Source organism: Beta vulgaris, chromosome 3 (genome assembly GCF_026745355.1).
Source record: "Beta vulgaris subsp. vulgaris cultivar EL10 chromosome 3, EL10.2, whole genome shotgun sequence".
NCBI classification, from domain to species: domain Eukaryota; kingdom Viridiplantae; phylum Streptophyta; class Magnoliopsida; order Caryophyllales; family Amaranthaceae; genus Beta; species Beta vulgaris.
Window position 1 is genome coordinate 46,293,528 of NC_079204.1, and position 17,415 is coordinate 46,310,942.

Below are 17,415 nucleotides of genomic sequence, written 5' to 3' on the forward strand. Positions count from 1 at the left end.
TCGTTGGAATGGCATGACTATTTAAATTACTTTATGCTAATAACTTTTTGGACCTTATGTCGTGCCATTTTTCTGGCGTCACAGTGTAATAACCAGGTAGCTTTGAAAACCTTTTCTTATCGCATGACATGGGTATCATTAGACTAGAAATTACACACTCATAAAACACAATTACTTACTTGTCCTAAGCAGGTTGAATGTTCATGACGCAACTGAACTCTTGTAAATGACGTTGAGGCCTTGCGATGTTTGCATCATGCATGATGTCAAAGTAACTCTATTGGCGTTTTATCCAACACTTTGTCATTCTAGTTGATTTATTATACAAAAATAGTTGTCGGTCGCTACGCCTTAATGTTGCGAACTTATTGAAAAGCATGAGAAATCTTGTACAAGAAACACACAATATTGTTCTGTCGTTGATATCTCAACGATTTTGCGACAACATGTTCATCACTTATTGAATACATAAAAAAAAGGAATAAAACTATATTGGTATCAAATCTTCACTTTCTCGGCAAATCTCTTGACTGCTTTACTAGCCGTTTTAGAGTTACGAAGATTGACCCAGTCAATCATAGTCTTCGAAACCTAATTACCCTTTGACCAAGTATTTACGTCCAGTTGCTACTGCTTGTGTCAATGTCGTCAATTTCTTGCGTCAATGACAACCTGTAAAAATCAGCCATAACAAGTAGTATGGATGATGACGATGGGTTAGAAAGTGAATTCAGGGGAGTGGATATGAAGTAAGGCGGTGGAATCAAGAGGTTATGGAGTTGTGCCGTCGAATTGCTATGAGGGTCAAGCGTTTGATGTTGTGTCTGTGTGTGAGAGTTAATTGTGAGCTTGCCGAAAGAAAACTGGGAATAGGTTGTTGTTGTGTGAGTTGTAACTTGTAAGTAATTCGTGTAAGTTGTTGCTGCTGTTGTCGTGTATTGTGATGTGAGTGAGTCGAGTTTTTTTTGTTTGTTATATATTGTCTAAAATTATAAGGTGTGTGTTGTTATTGTTAGGGAGGTGATATTATATAGGTAGGGAGGTGATATTGTAATAGGTTTTTGGAAACAATTAGGTATTTAAAAGATTTTTATTAAAAAGGTTTTAGAAGAGAGTTAGACAAGAGATATTAAAAACATTAAAAACATTTTGAGAAAAGATTATTTTTATAAAAGATATTTTTATTAATGAACTTAATTAATATAATTAACTTTTAATTAAATTGGGCTAGAGAAGGGGTTTTATGAAATTGGGATTTCATAAAAACTATTTTTAAAAGGTTTTCGAAGATGGGCTTTCAGAAAATAATTATAAAAAGTTTTATGAGGTGGGCTTAGTAAAACTATTTATAAAAAGGTTTTTCAAAAATGAGTTGATAAAAAAGAGTTAGACAATGGTTTTAGGCTCAAAATATTTTATTTTAGACTTATTCTTTATCATTTCCTTGATACGGACCAATTGTAACAGGGTATTAGTCATTATAGAGTATTAAATAGGAAGACACAGTTATGTGTCTACAATGATATTTTTTTTTTTGAGGGGAATTTGTTTATTTATTTATATGAACTTATCTTATCTCTATTCTATATGTCAAGAAGGGTAGGACACCAAAAAATACAGAAAAACAAGTCACGGCTCACTCTCATTAAAAAAAATAGAAAAAGTAAAAATAGAAAAGGAAATACCTTTTAATTAATAAAAAAAAATAAAAAATGATAAAAACAGTCAACCATTCAAAAATATAATTAACAATTAATTTAATTTTCTACCTTCTTAAAAAAAATTTAATTTTATACGTATTTTCGACTTTTCGCACATATTTGCATATAAAACTAGTTTATTCGAATGTTGCTGATGCAATAAAAATGCTCGACCCCAAATTTGGGCAGTTTCTCACTTTCTCCATCGCTTTGGAAAGATAGAGAGAAATGGAGCACAACAAAATGAACATAGCAGAAGAAGAGCTACTCCAACTTCAATGGAGGAGAGAGACTGTACCTAGGGTTTTCACCATTGTTAGTTCCAAGCTTTCTCAACGTGACCTTGTCTCTCTCTTACTCGTCAGCCCTTGGCTTCATCGCACTCTCATCTCCTACCTTCCTCTTTGGGAGGTTCTTTCTATTTTTTCTCTCTCATCTTGATGAATCGTTTGGATGTATTTTGCAGTGAATTGATTGTTCTGTGATTGTACTTTCCCGCAGGTTCTTGATTTTCATGAGATGAGCAATGCCGGAAATAGGCTCTTAGCTGCTCTCTCACTGGTTAGTTTTTTTAAAGCTCAATTTTGCACTTTTCGAGTTCGATTATTGTTCAATTTGATGTTGTGTTTGCTAAGTTTTATGATTTCGATGCAAATTCAAGTTATTTTGTGTGTCACACTGGATATGTGATGTGAATTTGAATAGCTGTTTAGATGATGATGCTGAAGTTATAGTTGTGTTGTATGTGCTGCAGCCTAGGTATAAGAATGTGAAGCAAATAAACCTTGAATTTGCACAGGATATTGAGGACAATCATCTTGAACTCCTCAGAGATAAGGTGAGGAACTAAAATATAATCCTTCATGTTTTATTTGATTGTTCTAAATTTGGTTGGATTTGACATCATAAAGCAAGAAAGATTTTAAAATTAGTAGTTTAACGCCGATGACTACTTAAATTATTCCGTAACTTTTTGAGATGAAACACTGGTTAGTGCCTATTGGTATTGTATTTGAGTCGAAGGAGGTGGTCGCCATGTCTAGGATGTATTTTTTTGGTAAGACCTTTTTTCTCTCGGACCATCTGAAAACTACTTTCTCCAATCTAAATTGTTTGCGACAATTCATTTTACAAGGTCAAACTTTGCAAAATTTGATTGTAACTCACTAATATATAATTTTTTGTTCCCATTTGGACCTTGTTAGATTCATGTCATTTTATACTTAAAAGTTACCTTTATATTATTATACAACTAAAAATGTTAATAGCCTGAGCTATGCATTTGACAGTCGAGACCATGACAAAGTGTCAAAGCAATTTTCTCAATTATTAGAGATCGGAGTAAGTAATTGTTTTTGTATTTCGAACATGAATGGTCTTACCATGCAGGATTTTAACTTGGACAATTTAATGATCCCTAATATAGAAATCTAAGCCATTAGTGATGGTGAAGATCTCTGTTGCCCTTAATTTTGGGATTTCAAAACCCCATATTTTTGTTAGCTATAAAGATTTAATAATATACGTAACTCCAAGTTAATATTGATGCAAAGCATGGTGGGATGAGGAATGTGCTACTAATTTATTCACTCAATCAGTTGTTAGAATTAGTGTTGGGATATATGTGACTCTTATATTTATAGTCGACACTAGGGAGTTATTTGTTGGTAGTAAGAGTTTTGGTAGTAATTAGTGGTTTAGTCAAGATTTGTTGTCGTTTTGATAGGTATAGGTGTTTGTCAATTTGCATTTGTTGTAAACTACGTAAGGCTATGTTTATCATAATTAACTTGAACTATGGACAAATTTGAATTTTGTTTACTACTCCTTCTAGTTTTTATTAGTTTACCCACTTCTTTAGTCACAAAGTTTTAGGAGATATAGGTCTTTGGGTCATAGTTTGAAAGAGAAAGTATTAGTTTATAGGCACATTTTATTAAAGTTAATGTTGTGGGCCAAGAAAAGTAGAGTGAAAAGGTAAAAATAGTAATAAATAATTGGTGGGACCAGGTTAAAAACATTTTAGAAAAGAAGTGTATAAACTAATAAGGGACAACCCAAAAAGGAAAGCGGGTAAACTAATAAAAAACAAAGGAAGTATTATAACTTATAAATTGAACTTTGGTAGCTCTTGAGCTTGTTGGAACTAATATATGGGAAATTTTCTTTACTTATTTGGAAATAATTTTCCTAGAGTGTTTTTAAAGGTGAAAGGAATAGTCTTAGTGTGACTGTATAGAATTTTTTGTGAGATGATAATCATAGAATGATTCAAATGCTATTTGAAGTTAGTGGAACGTTACTTTAAGTAGCAAATGTAGAATGGTACATTGAATGCAACCAAAATCTCGTCACCACACGTGTTGGATGTACCGCAGTTGTGACTTGTGATTTAACTCATTTGACTGTATCAAATTATTATAGGTTAGTGATGCCTCTTTCTTATGGTGCTAAGCATGGCTGTCAAAAATGACCTTGCTGGGTGGTCAAGGGTCAACTCGGACTTCATTCAGTTTGCATTATGTAGCTTTTGTGTAACACTGTTTTGAAACAAGGGTCTAAATTTAGGACTCGTCACTGTTCCAACAGTTTCCCGGAGCAAGATGATGGTTCCTTTAAAGGCTTTTGATATGATTTAATGAGCTTTCGTGATCATTATGCCTAACCTTTATGAGTGGATGATAGTCTTCAAAATCTTTGTTTTTGTAAAGTTCTGTGTCCTTGTATTTTCATTATGAAGCTCCTGCGTTGTACATTTTTCAATTTACCTTTCTCTGGTAGTGCTACAGCTCTGTTCTGAACCTTGAGATCCTTAACTTAAATGGATGCCAGAAGATTTCTGATAAAGGAGTTGAAGCCATCACCAGTGCATGTTCAAACTTGAGAATCTTTTCGATATATTGGAACGTGAGGTATGTCTCTAGTGCATGCCAGAAATAATACAATTGACTATCTGAAATGATATCTGTGTTGTCAATTGTCATTGATAAGTTTTATTGCTTGTTCCAGAGTAACAGATGTCGGCGTTCAACATCTCGTTAAGAATTGCAAACATGTTATCAGTTTGAATTTAAGTGGATGTAAGGTATATAATCATCTTGGCGTGAGTGTTTCATCACAAAGAATTTCCTTTGCCTATTTTGCATTATTCTTGTTCTTTTACATATTATATTTGTTTATCTTTAGAAATCTTGACCTCTTCATATGATTTAAGAGTGAAATCTAATGAAGTTGATTGCATCACGGTAAATTTATTTCTTGTTTTGCTCTAAGCTTGTAGCCCTTGGTAGTTCTTGCAAAACATCAAGATAGTAGTATGAGTTTGAGTTGAATGCATGTTTTGCATGATTTTATCTTTGTTCTAAAGAGTTCTGCTTGTAAAACATGTGAAGGCACAAAATACTTTACTAAACCCATCTCTGAACAGCCTAAACAAGTCTTTGGTTCTATTTTCTCATGGCATACTTCTGAATTCTTAGTTGTGGGTCAAAACGTTAATAACTATGTAATATGTCAGAGCTTCTCCTAAGTGACTCCATTTGTGATCCTATTTATTTCCCCTTTTCACATTTTAAATGAATGTTATTCAGAATATTTCAGACAAAAGTTTGGAAGTTGTTGCTGATGCATATCAAGAACTGGAGTCATTGAACATCACAAGGTAAATTTAATGTGATGATTACAAGCTTCTGGATAAAAAAAGAATGTGATTCTGGTGTGACGAGTCTAATTTTCAAATAACTTTATATGATGATAGGTGCATCAAGCTGAGTGATAGTGGTTTGCAGTGCATATTGTACAAATGTTCCTCTCTTAAGAGCCTCAATTTGTATGCCTTGTCTAGGTAAAAAATGATCTCATATCTGAATCTGACTATTCCTGTCATCCTTTTAATGCCTAATGCTATATGCTTGTGCTGCCAAATTTGTAAATTTTATTCAGCTTTACAGATGAAGTTTACAAGAATATGTCTCGTCTTGCTCATCTTAGATTCTTAGATCTTTGTGGAGCTCAGGTAGATTTTTTGTCTTCAGACTATGATACAATTGTTGAAGCTCTAATCTAATTGGTGTGTGGTTTGGTAGAACCTATCTGATCATGGACTAATGTGCATTGCTGAATGTAACAATTTGGTGTACCTTAATATAACATGGTAAGGGAAGCTAGAGGCGTTCAAATATCTTTGTTATATAAATCAGCTTCTAACAAAGTACTTATCACTTAATTATTTTTGTGCTTAACAGGTGCGTGCGTGTCACTGATGTCGGAGTCATAGCCATAGCAAAAGGATGCACTTGTCTTGAGCTACTGAGGTAATTTAATATGAAATCATTATGCTGGCAGCTTGAAGCTTTACAATCTTTGTTTTCCAAAATCCATTGAGTGTGAACTTTCAATTGCAATGTGTGTTTTGCTTTGCTTCTTTTTTATTTTTTATTTTTATTTTTTAGATTTTAGACTCTCATAAGGTCCTCTTAGTTGTGTTTTGCGAAGAGCCAGAGGCCGCGTGAAGGATGGCCTATGATGCTTGCACCCAGCTTAGAAACCTGCCTTTCCCATGTCAACATGACCATATCTGGAAAGAAACTTGTTAGAGGACATGGGCTTTGGATCTGTAAGAAAAATCAGATGTACCCTCTCTCTTCACATAGTTTAAGCAGTCAGTCCAATGAGTCTCCACATTCCAGCTGGACAGAAAGATCTAATCTTTCCAGCTATGATATTCAGATTCTAAAATTCTATACCTGAAATTTGATCATCAATTGTTGAGATGCTTGCGTGGAAATTTTGGAATTTCAATTCTTAGAGTTGTGAGTAAATCCTAATTTTGAGCATGTCTTAGAATAGTTTGGCAAAAAGAAAAATCCAAACGAAATGTATCCAATTAAGGGCGTGGTGAACCTTAAAGGGAATATTTTAAATTTCATATCATATGCATTAGCTTAGTATATTTTGTTTAAACGTCATAATTGACACTAGTAACTATTATTAGACAATCCCTTGAAAGAAAAGGGAAATGTCAAATAGTCAGGTGGTAGGTGTGGGGGAGTGTTTAAACTGAAAAAATCTAGGCAGATAATTAAGGGAAGAAGTTGATGTTTCTCATTAATAGAAGTGGAAAATTACAAAACATAAGGATAGTTGCCAAGTATTAGAGTGGACTTTGTCACACTCCGAAAGCTAACCACTCAGGTGTTTTCTGTTATCATATTATATGAGATCCTAATGGTCAGAGTAAATGTTCGAGCATCATGCGTGTCTTATAAGAAGAAACGGTGGGAGTAGATATATACGGGACATTTGGCTGTTGTGAATTCTAAAGGGCAAGGGGAACCCCTTTCTCATTGTTGCAATTCTATGATCCCCTTTCCCCATTTTTCATTTTGGAGTTCCCTCATATTTTTGTAGCTGCAGTCCCACGTTGGTACTTGAATTCTGCAACTCGGTGTTTTCACATCTCAACCCCATCACCACCACCATCCCAACTCCCACCATCAATATCAGTCAACTTCAAGCCTATCTTCAACAACACCACCCCTTCGCCACCACCAAGAGTCGGCTGCCACTCCTTCACCGCCACTGCCACTAACACCACACCCCTTACTCACCTTTAGACACCAACAGCAACCCAGTGCCTACTAGCTCGTTTACCACCACCAGTCACAACAACACCTTTCACCACCCACAACTTGGAAACCTCCAGATCTAGCGCGCGCACACACACACACAGAGTGGGGGAGAGGGAGGGAGGGAGGGAGGGAGGGAGGGAGGGGAGGAGGAGAGAGGGAGAGGGGGAGAGGGAGAGAGAGGAGGGAGAGGGAGAGGGGAGGGAGAGGAGAGGGAGAGGGAGAGGGAGAGGGAGAGGGAGAGGGAGAGGGAGAGGGAGGGAGGGAGGAAGAGAGAGGCAGGGAGAGAGAGAAAGAGAGTAAATTTACACGACATTAGAGCAAATTTGACTCGGTGGTGGTTGGATAACGAAGAGTTGCTGCCAGTGGTGTCAATGTGTTTTGGGTCTATTTAGCGGCACAAGTGGCGTTGCCAGGTTGGTTCCAGCTAGTAAGCTATGTTGATGACGGTGGGGATATGGGGGTTGTTTAGTATTGATGCCTGCCGGCGAACTACCATGAAGCTTTGCAGACACAACTACGAGAAAAGAGTGTGTGAGAGTGGTGACCGAAGTCCACTTTCCCTTGTGATTTCGACATCACACATGATTGGAGGGATTTTGTTCTTTTCTGACTTTATCCGAACAAAAAATTACAATTCTCTTTCTTGCTTCCTTTCCGTTTCCCTTTTGTGAACCCAACATCCCCTTGGAGTTTCCTACATATTACCTTCTCAATTTTTGTATCTTTATCACTATTGGTGAGGTTTTTAAGATTATATATTGTGTATTTTTAACTGATCTATCCAGGTACCATATAATGACTTTATGGGTACTTTTTGACTTTGTGTGTTTGTTCCATGATTTGAGGTTAAAATGTCCCATATCAAATTACATCCTTGTCTCAACATCATAGGGTGTGTTCGGCAACAACATCTTAATTAGCTTTTAGAGATTAGACCACGTCAAAATTTTGCTATATCTGAAAAGTGGTGTTCGGGATCAAGTGTTGTTTTAACTTTAAAGGTAGCTTCGAGTGGTTGAGATAGTCTTCTCGAAAAACCAAAAATTAGCTTTCGTGAAATAGGTAGCTTTCAAAGTAGCTTTTGAAGGTAGATGTACTTTTTTTGTTCTTCTATCTTCTATTAAACCCAACACATATTTTTACTAGACGCTAATTGTTTTAAAGCTACAGTGACAGCTGACTCTATTAGCCAACAAGTACTGTGGTTTGACAACTATCACAATAGCTACTTTTGCTGAATAGTTATAGAGAACAGACCATCAAGTGATTATCTAATTGTAAATCCTGTTCAATCATATTTTTGGGCTGCTGCTAGCCGCCATTAAGCTGATATTGTGTACCATGGTCCATGGCTATTGAGATGATCTTTTTTTTCATCAATATAAGCATATGCACGACACCTTCCATTTTAGTTATTTTAAATTGCTATTACTACTGCCGTTTCATATTAGATGCTACACTTTCAAAAACATGAATTCCTAGGCAATTTTTGGAGGAGAGATAGAGAGAAAGAAAAATGGGAACCCATGTGTTAGGAGAGAGATAGAGAGGATTTATTTCCCAAAAAAGAAAGTGTAGCATTTATTTTGAAACACCCCCTTATAGAAAGTGTAGCATCTAATATGTAACGGAGGTAGTATTACTTCATTACTAGCTCCTAGTAGTTTCTGCTATAAGATGCAAACCATATTTTCCGCAATTATATGATGTTTTCGAGTAAAATTACAGCTTATTCGGAATTATTGGGGTGACTGATAAGAGTCTCGAAGCTCTCTCCGCGTCATGTTCGAATACACTTAAAACACTTGATGTGAATGGGTGCATCAACATTAAGGTATGTGTCTATGCTACTACTCTGAGTGACAATTTAGGGTGCTTTGTCATTTTGTGGAGTACCTTTTGGGACACTTGAAGAGAACAAAGAAGATAAACAAGTTCCTAGTTTTGTTTATCTTGCAGTTTTATTAACTATTTCTGCTTCGATTTTTCTTATATATGCAGAGAAGAACTCGTGAAGAGCTGCTTCAATTGTTCCCAGTATTGGAGTGCTTTAAAGTGCATAGCTAATGCGATGCTTCTTCGAGCACGCAGATATTCATCTGCATCTGTATTGACAGTTCATGCAATTATTTAAAGAAGTTTATCATAGTTGACCAACCGCAGTAGCAGAGGGTGCTGCACCAGCTTCCTCTGAGCAGACAAGAAAAATCTTTGATTCATGACATGCTGTAACAGTGGTAGAATCTCTAGTTTATGTCGTGATATGATCAGCTTTTGATTTTTCATTACTTCAAATTTATGCAATTTAGCAGCACCTCAAGGTGGGTGTGTAATATTTTAGAGCGCTAAACTGCATCCAGATACACACATTACACAGGTTGCATAATTGGCATCATATCCAGATTTTAGTTTGATTTGAAATTTTTGTTAGCCAGAGAAGATGAAAGAGAAGTCATCAGGTTCATCGGTCAATTAAGCTACCAGAACATTGTTTCTAATAGGATGTATTATTATGTAGGCCAGTAGGCAACTTCTGTAAGCAAAAGTTGAATGATTTGTATGATACAGTTTATATATCTGCAAGTTTTACTCCCATATTTAGAGGCCCCCCATTCTAGTCCGACTTCCTCCAGCATATAGTAGAACTGTTACGGTTCTGAAAAAGGCTCATAGAAGCCTACAACTAAATAAAATTTCCAATACGTTGGATTGTATAGCTCATATGTTGTACTTCAGTCATGTGATTAAATTTCACAAGGGCTCTTTGGAGGTGAGGTTTCTCTTACCATTCCCCTCCTTTAAAATAGGCCGACTTGTAAACCTGACTGGTTATACCTGTGCGAAGTATCAGTCTAGTAAGATATATATATATATATATATATATATATATATATATATATATATAGGGTTGGGTTCTAATGAGAATCCTCTTATGGTGAGAACCACATAAAATGAGCAAAAACTTCCTAAAATGCGCAAAAAAAAAGTAACAAATGAGCATAAACATAAAATGAGTAGAAAACATTAAATTATCAAAAACGTAAAATGAACAAAAATGTAAAAGAAGAAAAACGTAAAATGAGCATAAAAAAGTTCAATGAGAAAAAAAGTAAAATGAGCAAAACGTAAAATTAGCAAAAACGTTGATAAATGAGCAAAACCATAAAATAAAGGAAACAAAAAATGAACAAAAATATTATGAAATGATCAAAATCTTCGTAAAATGAGGAAAAATGAGTGGTTCTCACGGTTCTCACCATAAGGGTGGTTCTCATATATATGAACTTATAGATCACTTTGAAGAAGCTAGACATGTTAGTATGGTAAGCATTGTTTTTTTTTTTGTGTAAAAAGAGGGAGAAACCCATACAGCCATATGCTAAAGGAAAGAAAAAAACTAGCAAACTAGAAACAACAAAGCAACGAAAGAAACAAGCTAGCAACAAAAACAAACAAAAAATCAAAGTAGAAAATAACTAACTACAACTGCAGCCTTCACCAGGAAGACTATCAACCCATTTCTTCTGCCAGCCTTGCGGGTATCATTCTCGGCCACGCCACACCCCCTAGATCCTCCAATAAAACAGCATGAAGATCCTTCGGGACCGCCTCCAGCATAACAAACTTTTCTACCAACCTTACACCATAATTAGCAAGCCAATCAGCAGCTCTATTGGCTTCACGAAAGCAATGAGTAACTCTAACTTCCCACTCATCACGGGAGAGTAAAGCTCTACACTTCTTAATAAGATGAATATACGGGGAGCTAGCCGGTGGATCACCATCTAGCATACGCACTATAGTTTCCGAGTCGACCTCCACATTAACCTTCTTATGCCCTCCATTCCACGCCACCGATAAACCTCGCAAAATAGCTAGTAACTCCGCTCTAGTGCAAGAGCAATCACCACAATTTGTGGCGAACATTTCATACAGCTCTCCTCGGTGGCCACGAATTAACCCGCCAGCGCCTGCAGGGCCTGGATTTCCTTTCGCCGCACCGTCTGTGTTAAGCTTCACCCACCCCACACCAGGGTGCATCCACCTGATAAACGCTTCCCGTCGTCCGGAGTGATTATTCATGCTGGTATCATCATTCCGCGTCATTGCAAGCTCGATTTGTTTCACCCTTGCATAACTAAAGCATATCTGATCTACGGGAATACTTGGAGCAGATTTAAAGCTTCTCTCATTCCTCCACTTCCATAACCACCAACATGTGATAGTAAAAACCCGACACCAATCATCACCACTGACTGCCCCCTTCTCACGAAAATTACCAGCCAGCCACTCCTTTAAGTTAACCCTCCACTGGCTATTACTAATACACACCCCCAGTTGCCTCCAAAGAATTCTCGCTACTGGACAATCGCGGAGAATATGTAACGAGCTCTCCTCCACTTCTCCACAAGTAAAACAGCGAGGATCGTCCGTAAGATGTCTCACAAACCTGTTTCCGTTAGACATGATTCTATCTTGATAACAAAGCCACATAAATAATCTTAATCGTTGCGGGACCGACAGCTTCCATATTATTTTCCAGTTGGCATCAACATCGCCCTCCTCTTCGGCATTCGCTTGAACTAATTTCATTTCAGACTCAAGGGTAAACCCGCCAGAAGGTGATCCGTTCCAAAAAAATTTCATCCACCGCATCTTCATCTTCAATTAATTCATAAACCATAATCTTCTGTAAAGCCGCAGCTGGCAGAAAATTAGCAAATTTATCAAACATCCAGCCTGTTTGAGGGTCCCAAAGCTCTTTAACAGTAGCATCTTGAAGCTGTAAAGGAGGTTCAATTATTGTCATTTCAATAAGGGGACGATTTGTCGCCCACTTATGATGCCAGAAGAAAGTTTTCTCGCCATTTCCAACAGCCATATTAATGCCTTTCCTCACAATATCGATATTGCTCATGATACCACGCCAAGCGTTGGACGCATTCGTACGTGCTTGAAACATGTCCATATCGCATCGATTATCGCAATACTTAGCACGTAAAACCCTTGACCACAACGACTTAGGTTCAGCAAGTAGCCTCCATCCCAATTTCGCTAGAAATGCTGAATTAACTTGCCTCATCGATTTAATTCCTAGTCCCCCTTCTCTTTTCGATTTGTTGACTGTCTCCCACGCCACCAAATGGACTTTGCATTCACCTTCAAGTTCTCCCCATAGAAAACTCTTATTCCTTCTATCAATATCATCACAAGTTGAGCGGGGAAGTTTGGTAGACTGCATAGTATAATAGGGAATTGAACCGAGCGAAGATTGAATCAGGGTTGCCCTCCCCGCCATAGATAGTATCTTTGCTTTCCAACCTGCCAACTTCCCATTAATTTTTTCCACAAGATACTGATACTCTCTTTTCGAAGTGCGACCATTAATGGTAGGCACACCCAAATATCTACCCAGGTCCAACGTAACTTCCATTCCAAGTTGGCGACTAATTCCTTCTTGCACCTCCACACTTGTATTCGGCGAAAAATAAACCTTCGACTTGTCAACACTTACCTTGCTCCCTGACGCCTCACAAAAAGTTGAAAGGCATCGCTGTAAAATCTCAGCCTGGTCAAGAGAGGCTTCACAGAATAAAATCAAAAAATCAAATCATCGGCGAAAGCAAGATGCGAAATAGCTGGCCCATTCCTACTCGCCCGAATCGGTTTCCAAGCCCCTAGACTAACTTCACGCTCAATAAGGTGAGAGAGACGCTCCATACAAATGACATAGATATAAGGGGATAAAGGGTCCCCCTGCCGTATGCCACGTGTAGGACGGAAGGCCTCCATAGGCTCACCATTCCATAAAATGCTTAATCTCGCAGATTCAATACATTGCATAACCACCTCCACCATTATCTGAGGGAGACAAAGTTTCATTAATGATTCACGTATGAATTTCCACCTCAAGCGATCATAAGCCTTCTCGAAATCTATTTTAACCATCATATAGCCTCTCTTACCTTGCTTAGCCCTCATGGAGTGCAACATTTCCTGAACAATTATCACATTGTCTGTGATCTGCCGGCGAGGGACAAAGCTACACTGAGTAGGAGAAATCAACTGGGGAAGAATGGGTTTTAGTCGGTTTACTATAACCTTCGTCACTAGCTTGTAGACGATGTTGCAGAGCCCAATTGGGCGAAATTGATTCGGTCGACCAGGAACTTCCGACTTTGGGATGAGCACTAAAAATGCATCATTCAAACCATCAGGGAAATCGTGGCCCATCAACACATCCTTAACCAATTGTGTCACATTGGGTTGAACCACAGCCCAGAATTTTTGGTAGAAAACAGGCTGGAAGCCATCAGGCCCAGGGGCCTTATAAGGCTGCATGTCCTTCAATGCTGCAAGGACTTCACATGGGCTGAAAGGACGCTCCAGTTTTTCGCGATCATCACTCGAAATATCAGGGAAATAATCGCTAAGCATTGCAGTACCAACATGAACATGGTCAGAGTCCTCTTGAAATAAATTACTCCAAAACTCTCGGACCATAACTTTAACTTTCTCACCATCAGTAATCCAATTACCTTCTTCATCCATCAAAGCCTCCACTTTATTTCTTTTGCGCCAAATGATAGTTGTTAGATGAAAATAACGAGTGTTGCGGTCCGTATCACAAATAGCTTCGGCTCTAGATTTTTGGAACCAAAGCATTTCTTCATCATTTAACACCGATTCCATTTCTACTCTCAACTTTGCCTCGAGTTTAATAAGATGCAGCTGACACCCCGAAGCCAAAATCCTTTGAATTCCTTCAAGTCGAGCCCATAATTCAGATTTTCTCCGGAATATATTATAAAATTCCTCTTTATTCCACTGTTGGATTTTGGTAGTGAATGCTTTTAAAAACGGAACAATTGGGGCCGACGCAACCCAGTTCTGATGAACAAAGTCATGAAATTTGTCGTGACGTAACCAAGCAGCCTGAAAACGAAACGGTCGAAGGGCTACAGGGATTGGAGCAAAACCCGAAGTACTAATGAGAATAGGACAATGGTCTGAACTAGCTTTGGGGAGATTGCGCAAACTACCTTCATCAAATCGAATACGCCATTTATCATTGACAAGTCCTCTATCAAGTCTAGCGAACTTAAATGTATCAATAGAGTTACCTCGAAACCACGTATGAGCTGGACCCGAACACCCAAGATCAATGAATTTGATATTCTCAATCCAATTGGCGAAAGCACGACACCTCCGTTGCATCTCTGAACCACCCACACCATTCCTTTCACTCATGCAGATAGTGTCATTAAAATCACCCGCCGCTAGCCACGGGCCATCATAAGTATTCTTAACATGTTCCAACTCCCGCCAAAGGTCTCTCCTAAGATTACTATCTGGACTAGCGTATACCGCAGAGAACAGCCATGGTTCGTCACCTACTTTTTTTAATTTCAACGGTTAGGTGTTGCGAATGAGAACCAAATTCAGTCACGAAAATCTCTTCGGATCTCCAAAACATCCAAATTTCCCCCGAAAAACCTTGAGCTTCCACCCTCAAGTTTTCGGAAAAACCAATTCTGCTACACACTTTGTCTGCTTGCTCACCACTCAAGTGTGTTTCCACCAAAACTACCATAGTTGGTTGGTTTACTCGAATAACTTCCTTCACCATAGGAACCTTATTTCCGACACCTTTAACATTCCATATTAAAATTTTAATCGACATATTAAACATTGAGAAAGTAGGGTAACTATCATATTCCATTAAAGGAATTCTACTCATGGATGCCAGAAACATCTCTCTCAACGCCCTCATTGGACCATCTGTTATGTGTGGCAGTCCCACTGTCATCATCAAGAAGGGCATCTCGTTCTCCGGGGGGATATACGCATTGAACTCCATGCGAACCCTGTTGGCAGTCGGATGGGCTATCACCATTGACGGGCCCTCCATCTGATGTTCCACAAAAAATTCCACCGCCGGGGGTATCTTGGACACCAATGTGATTGGTATCCTGGCTGGGTTGTTGAACTCCATCATTCAACTGCTGAAGGACTCTGCTAGACACTTTGTTACAGTTTTGAGACTTATTCGGGATATTCTCTTTGCCAACACTTTTGAAAAAAGGCGGCTTGCGAGCAGGGCCTCTTTTGAATTTAGGGGCTCTCACAGGTTGATTTTTTGGAATTATCTCTTTAGGGTTACGCAATATATGCCTATTCCCTGCTGAGCGTAAAATCTTATCTTTGGGAAACAAAGATATGTTAGCCAAAGTCAACGCTTGAATATCTTCTCCTTCAGATTTTAGAGGGGTTTCCTTTTCCACATCTTGGGAAATTATTTCCATAGTCCGACTCCCTTCCTCATTAGGAATATTTTCCGGAATCAATCTGATATTAACCCCCGAGTTAATATCCTCAGTCCTAGTGAAGTCCTGCCTCCCTCCGGCATGTCAACCTTTTGCGCTCTGTCTCCGTCAATGACCAGATCATTACCCTCCGGCATGTCAACCTTTTGCGTATGGTCACCTTCAAGGGTCAGATTATTGCCCTCAGTCGTGTCCATGTCCGCCACTTCTAAGACCCCAAACCTTGATCCCTGAACGGCTTCTTCTTGTATTGGTGATTTGCCCTTCGAAGTTATAGGCCGATGACCCAATTCAGAGTTCTCCACGTTCCTATATCGCGGAGGGGCTTTAGAACATTCACCATTACAGGAACTATTCATGTTAGCCTTAATAGTACTCCGCTTATTATTTCGAGAGACTAACATCCATTCACCATATTTACTGCTAACCTCCGGCCCCGACTTTGTAGCCCTACTCTGGGCTACATCTCTAACTATCCCTTCGCCCATCCTCGATGTAGACTGCAACCCATCAGAATTGGCCCGACAAGGCTCGCATTTATCCTCTTTATGTCCCAAATGACCACACTTAAAGCAAATCATCTTAAGCCCTTCGTATTGGATTTTCCATATTCTCCCATTGAGTTTGAACTTTGACAAAAGTGGCTTAGCAAGGTCAACCTCAATGCAAAAACGGACATATTGCCCACGATCCATAGATTCAGTATTTCTGTCAATTTTGATAACTTTACCAATCTTACTCCCAATTTTGTGAAGGATTAGTTTATCAAAGTATTCCACAGATAGATTTGGGATACGGACCCATGCAGTCAAATGGCGCATTGGGGCCTCATCTGCAATGAAGTTGGGAATCCATTTTCGAATCGTCAAGTAGCTATCACCAATCATCCATGGCCCTTGAGTCATGAAGAACTCATAGTCCTCTGAACTGGTGAATCTGACTATATAGAACGCATGTCCGACATCTGTGAGCGCAATACTGCCCTTCAATTGCCACTTAAATTTCAGCCGCCTCATTAAAACTTCATATCCCATTTCCTTATCAAACAATTTAATGATAATCGCATTTTTCCAAGGGCTCCTAATGCGTCGCTTATCCTCACGAGTGAGTAAAATATTAGGGCAAGAGTCATCTTCATTCTCACCTTCAGCCTCACTATCATCTTCTGAGACAACTTCATCTGGCCAATCTCCACCAACAAAGAGAGGGTTAGTCGTCTTTCCATACGACTGAGTCATCTGGCTATACGATAAGCGACTTTCGATCCGATCGCCCATCGGGTGATCCTTGCTCAGTGGTGTTGCATCCATCATCTCTTCCGGATTAATTTCATCAATATTTATCTTGTATTTCTTATTTGATCTCTGAAGGAGATCATTTTCTTCGCTTGACAAGGTTTTCGCTCGATCGCCCTCAGTCGAGAGGATTTCGCTCATATTGTTTCCCCGTACTCGCGGATCAGTTTTCTAGTAGGGTAAGCATTGTGCACACGGTCAAAATATGATCAAAGTAAAATGTTGGAGAAATGTTGTATAACCAAAACTAGTTCAATCTAACCAACAATGGGTTAAATAAAAGAAATGTTTTAATTATTTAATAATCCCCCTTCTTTACTTGTGTGAGTACGTATTTCATTCTTTTTTGTTAGTGTTATGATGACATGTACAATATTTAATTTGTGGTTATAAACATAGTGGATTATCTAAAAGAGAAGAAATTTGAGCAAGTTTTTACATAAAGAAAGCTATTATGAAACTG

At 38.4% G+C, this 17,415-nt stretch overlaps 2 protein-coding genes across 3 annotated transcripts; one reads left to right on the forward strand and one right to left on the reverse strand.

Annotated features, from left to right (window-relative positions):
* Window positions 1-1,502: 1,502 nt before the first annotated feature.
* LOC104906739 (F-box protein At3g58530) lies at window positions 1,503-9,927 on the forward strand. 2 transcript variants are annotated; one of them, XM_010695536.4, is made up of 12 exons: window positions 1,503-2,111; window positions 2,202-2,261; window positions 2,455-2,538; window positions 4,533-4,612; window positions 4,710-4,785; window positions 5,291-5,361; window positions 5,458-5,544; window positions 5,643-5,715; window positions 5,786-5,853; window positions 5,945-6,013; window positions 9,059-9,164; window positions 9,332-9,927. In XM_010695536.4, exons 1-12 carry the CDS (start codon window positions 1,929-1,931, stop codon window positions 9,395-9,397), a joined length of 1,023 nt encoding a protein of 340 aa, XP_010693838.2. In that variant the 5' UTR covers window positions 1,503-1,928; the 3' UTR covers window positions 9,398-9,927. The 2 variants fall into 2 exon arrangements, with proteins under 2 accessions (XP_010693838.2, XP_010693837.2); XM_010695535.4 differs by having other exon boundaries at window positions 1,507-2,111; window positions 4,482-4,612.
* A 5,747-nt stretch (window positions 9,928-15,674) lies between these two features.
* LOC130590827 (uncharacterized) lies at window positions 15,675-17,093 on the reverse strand. Its single transcript, XM_057393396.1, has one exon. It carries the CDS (start codon window positions 17,091-17,093, stop codon window positions 15,675-15,677), a length of 1,419 nt encoding a protein of 472 aa, XP_057249379.1.
* Window positions 17,094-17,415: the final 322 nt, after the last annotated feature.

What these genes read in the sequence shown, in the direction of transcription:
- LOC104906739 (XM_010695535.4), top strand. Translation starts at nt 1,929, where the DNA reads ATGGAGCACAACAAAATGAACATAGCAGAAGAAGAGCTACTCCAACTT. An exon ending in TCGATATATTGGAACGTGAG is followed by an intron (nt 4,613 to 4,709) that starts GTATGTCTCTAG and finishes TGCTTGTTCCAG; the next exon opens with AGTAACAGATGTCGGCGTTC. An exon ending in GAGTCATTGAACATCACAAG is followed by an intron (nt 5,362 to 5,457) that starts GTAAATTTAATG and finishes ATATGATGATAG; the next exon opens with GTGCATCAAGCTGAGTGATA.
- LOC130590827 (XM_057393396.1), bottom strand. Translation starts at nt 17,093, where the DNA reads ATGAGCGAAATCCTCTCGACTGAGGGCGATCGAGCGAAAACCTTGTCA.